At 50.9% G+C, this 5657-nt stretch overlaps 1 protein-coding gene across 1 annotated transcript; it reads right to left on the bottom strand.

Annotated features, from left to right (window-relative positions):
• Window positions 1-676: 676 nt before the first annotated feature.
• Window positions 677-5433, bottom strand: slc35g2a (solute carrier family 35 member G2a). The gene is made up of 2 exons (XM_084568344.1): window positions 5254-5433; window positions 677-2258 (listed from the first exon to the last, which is right to left on the bottom strand). Exon 2 carries the CDS (start codon window positions 2236-2238, stop codon window positions 883-885), a length of 1356 nt encoding a protein of 451 aa, XP_084424470.1. The 5' UTR covers window positions 2239-2258; window positions 5254-5433; the 3' UTR covers window positions 677-882.
• Between the last annotated feature and the right edge of the window lie 224 nt (window positions 5434-5657).

The following is a 5657-nucleotide window of genomic DNA, read 5'->3' as shown; positions in this document are numbered from 1 at the left end:
AGGTTTTATGCTACACCTGTTGTGTCGTTTGTTTCTGCTCAATGTGGAGGCAGCAGGCCCCTTGCTTTTCATTAAAAGTCTCCATCTGTGCTGAGCTCCCGGTGAATGGATGCTTTGTCGCGTTCATTATTTTTTAAAACCGAGATAAAGGACACAAAGAGGAAAAGAAGAAAGCAGGAGGCTAATGATTGGGAAGCATAGAAGGAGAGACTCTGAAAGGTAGAATCAGTGCTTCTGTAACTGGCAGGTAGTTATTAGACGTAATGAAGGTTCCCCACACATGAAACAGTGTTTTTTATTATCAAGCAGCTGGCCAGAGACGGATAAATAATCAGCCGCCATCTTTTTTTGTTTTGCTTCCCGACTTCCTTTCATCTCCGTTTTGCCATCTACCATCGCTCTCCTTCCTCCTCTGCTTCTTATCTGTATGCCAATCCCATCATCGTCTCGCATTTGTCTTCCTCCGATTGCGTCTCCCTACTCTCCCCTTGCCTCCCGTCTTCTGTGTTTTTCCTCTCTCTCTCTCTCTCCCCGGCAGCCAAATAGACGGCATCAATCCTCGCCCAGACCTCAGTTGGCTGCTAAAAGAGACGGACATTACATTTTCATGACATGCTGCCAATATACAGACTCCCCCCCCACACACACACGCGGTTAAATTACAAGGAATACACGGTGTTCGTCAGAGATATTTTAATATCACACCACTTAGTCACTGTGACAGACAACACAATATTGGCACTTTAACCAAAAGCAAAAAGGACGATACAAAATAGATAAAGCTCCGGTAAACATTTAGCAGTCTCTTATGTACATTGGTGCTAATCTCACGAAGGAAGAAGTGAGGAGGAGAAAAAGACGGCGTGGCGAGGAGAGGGGCGTCTATTTGATGGGTGAGTCCAGGATCTCTTCGTACTCCTCCCTCTGGCGCCGCCCGGCAACTCGAGAGGGGAGCAGCTTCATCGCGACCAGCCAGCCGACGCTCAGCAGGATCATCATGTTCCCCACGACCTCGGGTGCAGTCGGCGCCAGCGGCAGCACGGCCACGTGCAGGAGCATGGCGACGGGCACCTCCAGGCTCTGGGAGGCCGAGACCAGAGCCGGGTGGAGCCGGGTGAGGGCGTGCGTCATTCCGAGGAAGGCCGCGATCGAGCAGGCGACCAGGGCCAGCACCACGCCCCAGGCTGGGACGCTCGTCGGCCAGGACCAGCCCTCCTGGAGCAGGACCAGCGAGGCTGGCGCGAGCAGGCAGCCCGTCCAGCTCACCGTGAAGAAAGCGGTGCCAACTCCCACCCTCTCCTTCAGGGAGCGGTAGCCGACCAACGCGAGGGCCATCCACAGACCTGCGAGCGCCGAGAGAGACCACCCGAACGCGCCCCTCCAGAACACAACCGGGTCGGTCGGTGAATCTGAATTGCTCTCCTCTGCCGTGGGAAGCAACACAAGCCCCAAACCACAAAGCCCTGCAGCCAAGGTGATTCCGTCAGCCATTCCAAGCCTCTCCTCCAGGAGCAGGAAGGCGAGGGTCGCCGATAGCGCTGTGGTTGCCAAGCGCCAGGTTGTTGTGGCGTTTTCGGGTGACACGTAGGTTAGGGAGGAGTAGGCGCAACAAAGGGAGAGGGAGTAGGCGACGCCGTAGCAGAGCAGACGGAGTCGGTAGCCCTCTGGTCCGAAAGGGTTCTCCCCCCTGTGCAGCGGTACGGCCACAGACGCGAGCTGCACGATGGACCGAACCAAGAGCAGGAACAGGGGGCCGAGGCTGAAGCGTTCAGAGGCCAGGCGGGTCAGAACAATCAGACAGCCGTGCGCCAGCGCCGCACCGAGCAGCCCCACCCAGGTGAGCCGAGACGCCGACACGGACGCCTCACCGAAACTGGCCAGCTGCTCCCCTACCCCTTTCCCTGGGCCTTTTGCCGCCTTAGCTCCCCCATCGCTGCCTTCCCCCGCCCCTGAGGCTTGAGGTTTATGGGACGTGTCCTTGTCTTTGGAGCCGAACAGAGTCAGGGGCCACTTTCTGCCCTCCGTCAGCTGTTTCCTGTCCGACGTCTCCTCCAGGAACGAGCCGAAGTCCTCAAAAGACGGCGCATCGTCGTAGCCGTCGTCCCCGGGCTGGGGGAAGTGTGTGTGCACTCCGGGTTGGGGGGAGTAGGGAGTTTGCGTGGCGTATTTGGCTGTGACGGTGTGAGGGTGGATCTTAACTCTCTTCTTAGAGCCACCCAGGAGGTGAGTGGACTCCATTTTGAAACTTCAGAGGAGATCTGCGAGGAAAAAAAAACAAAAAACAAAACTCTTTTAGCGCCACATAGTAGCATCCATATTTTACACATCCACTGCTGCAATCTCCTCTTTCTCCCTCACACTGCCTCTCGCTGGGATTCTGCTAGATATCTCATATATCTTTAATATCCGAGATAATTATAGCTGTGACTCACGTCTTCCCATGTGCCCTGAGTGCTTACCAGCAAATCTACGCAAGCTCTACCCGTATGACCAATCACGACTTCAACTGTTCTCTCTGCACGATGAGTCTTCACATTAAGCCCATATTAGCTGAATTATGCAGACCCATGACAACTTTATTGCATCTTTCAGTCTTCTAATACAACCTTCACGGGGGCCTGGAGATGGTTAGCAATGACGGTTGCATAACCAAGTGCTTCCAGCCTCGTACGTCCCCCATCTTTCTCTCTTATGTCTCTCTCACTTTAATTTGTCAATTGGCAAAAAGGGTATGAGAATCCATTTTCTCATTAAATCTACTTCCACCTTGGCAAGCCTTCTTCTAAACCCTCCTTTGATTTCTCCATCTCTCTTTAACTCTTCTCCTCAAGGTCCTGAGCGCTCCAGCACGGATGACTAACTTCCAACTGATGTATGGCTCTCTGCGGCGGAACGATACGGCCGTGCGTGAGAGCGAACGCACGTCCCCCACCGCTGCATTTTCGGGACGTAAAACACTCGGCAGCCCGCCGGCTTCTCTGGGACATCACGTCTAGTCGTGCAAAAACCATTTCTGGAGCTCAGTACTCAGTTCGTTCCGCACTATTTGCTCGTCTTGTTTGCAAAAGAGCCTTTTCTGGGATCTGTTTTACACACACACACGCGGAAACATAGCGTATGGGTTTAGCTCATTACTGCTGTACCTGTTCGCTCAATCTCGGCCTGTTTAACAAAAGGGGATTTGCGAGCACTGTTTGCACAGATGGTGGCGGCATCGCGTTTCACAGCAACTTCTGCAAGACTCTCGCAGACTCCTGCAAGATTTGCGAGTGTAGTAAATAAGTATTGTCAAAATTACAGAGAGGGATACTCTGTCACGTTGCAAACTGCATGCTGTAGATAAGCGGCTGCTGGGTTGCAGTGAATGAAATCGTTTTAAACAAGTTTTAAACATGTAATTCAGTAAAAACACTCGAGCAGGGCGAAGAATACACAATATGGACACACGCTTGGTGTGGATAACATGGCTAAAAGTCATTTTATATTGTAGTATTGTATATTATAGTGTACTATAACGGTTACTCGTGTAAATCAGACATCAGGTAAATCAGTGTCTTTCTGCACATTGATGCAGTTATGACAAAAATGACCAGAGTATTAACCACATGGCAAATTATCTTCATATCACACATGCTTAACCACTGCTACACATTCATGGCAGATGTCTGACATGTCAGACTGTTTCATTTTATATTCCTTTTCAGTATAAAGACGTAGCTGTGCGTGTCCCTGCAGCAGTAAAGAGCCGTTTCCTTCCTTCACCTTTCACCCGTTCAAGTCCTTGTTGTTTAGCAGCAGCAGCGGGGATTTGCTCCTTTGTGGCCGGCTAATATACGTGGCCTTGAGTGTCTCTCTGGGGAAACGGAGTATTCTCACACACCAGCTCTGCTTTAAAAACAGCCCAGAGGCTCACGGTGTGTGTTCTGGTTAACGGTGAGTATGCTCGTGATTTATTTCAAACAAAATGAGAAACGAATACCTTTCTTTGTAAAGGTGGTTTTGAGATTCCGCCGCCTGAACGAGTTAAAACTGACTACTTCTTTCGGTGACTCTCTTGAGTCTGTATCAAAAAAAGCCACAAGCGTGAAGTCGCTCGGTTGACATTTGAGCAGATCTTGACGTTTACTCCCACTGAAGGTTACCAGAAACCCGATCGGCCGCTCGGCGAACGCACAAAGAGATCGGGATGCTCCTGCCGGGCTCTTCTCACAGTCGGTTAAATCTAGTCAGCCGGATGATGCAGCCTTCCTCTGCAATGCTGCTGCTGCTGCCGCTCCAAAAGGCTTGTTCCTCACCTTACACAACACTAAAAGTGAGCCAATAAAAGACCTGCACGGTGTGATAAGAGCAGCAGATAGAGCCCGGCTGATAAAAACCCGAAGGGCATCCTTTACAATGGCTATTTGGCAACCATCCCATAAGGCCGTGTGAGGTTTTAAAAGCAATTATATATCTGACATGGACTACTAATAGGCCAATCTCTTTATATAGATGACACTTCTCGTTGTTAATAATTGAACAGACTGAAAGCGTTACGCGGCCGCCGCCGGGGTTTTATGGTTAAATTATTGACTGATGGGAGTCGTAGAGGTGAAATATGTGTCGCTGTTTGCTGAAGGGTTATTGAGTATGATCGTGCAGTATGATCAAGTGTGTGGGATGTGTCCACGCACATGTTTTCAAGGTTGTCTGTCTGGAGTGATGCGAGCTGGTGACGCCAGAGGTTTGGACACACACACACACACACACACACACACAGAGAGAGTTGTGTTGTCGCATTTTAATTCCATTCAGTTAAATAGATTTTTATGTCCAGCTGCTCTGTTCGGCGCCATTAAGCAACGCAGGACGCCGGTTCGATTCCCGTTCGGAACACACCGTTATCTTTTTTATTATTTTTTTATTTTTATTTTTTTCGTGCATGCACCGAACATCGTGTGTCTCTGTGTGTGTGTGTGTGTGTGTGTTATGTGTTATGACAGCTCGACCCGTGACCCGTGACGGATTCTTGAATGGGCAGAAGCGCGCTCTCGCTCACACACACTCCGCGTGCGTGCGCTCGCCGATTGGCACACGGTGGCTGAATCAATGAAGTGCTCAGGCGGCTTACCAATTAGTGACCTGCTGTAATTGTTATTGCATAGTGCGCTATATAATCAATAAAACCACCAGCAGGGTTATTGGTAATCTTTAACCTGTCGCTATAAAATAAAAATAAATAAATAAAATGAGAGTAAAAACGCCTTCTCTCACCTGCTTTCCGGGTTGAACTTCACCGTCGGTAAACCTCAGTCATTTACCGAGCATCTCCGACGCGCCATCACCTCCTCTTGCCCATTTGCTCCTCTGCTTATTCCACCCTCTCCTCTCCTCCTCTTTCTCTTTCTCCTGCGGCAGTCTGGGTTCTCCTCAAGGGCACCGCGGCGCGCCTCGGCCGGCACTCCTGCAGCCACCTCACTTCACCTCAGTCTGCGGGAGGAGGACGCGCGTTTTACGGGAACCTGCTGCTGCTGCTGCTGCCGCTGCCGCCCGTCCATCACTCCCCTGCACACTGATGCAGATGCTCCTCCTCAGCTCGAGAGGAGCACAGAAAGAGAGAGGGGTGGGGGAGAGGAGGGAGAGGAGGGAGAAGCCTAATCATAACGTCTGAGCATGCG

The sequence above is a fragment of the Chelon labrosus genome (assembly GCF_963514085.1).
Source record: "Chelon labrosus genome assembly, chromosome: 20".
In the NCBI taxonomy this organism is placed as follows: Eukaryota; Metazoa; Chordata; class Actinopteri; order Mugiliformes; family Mugilidae; genus Chelon; species Chelon labrosus.
This window is presented reverse-complemented; position numbering and strand designations above follow the sequence as displayed.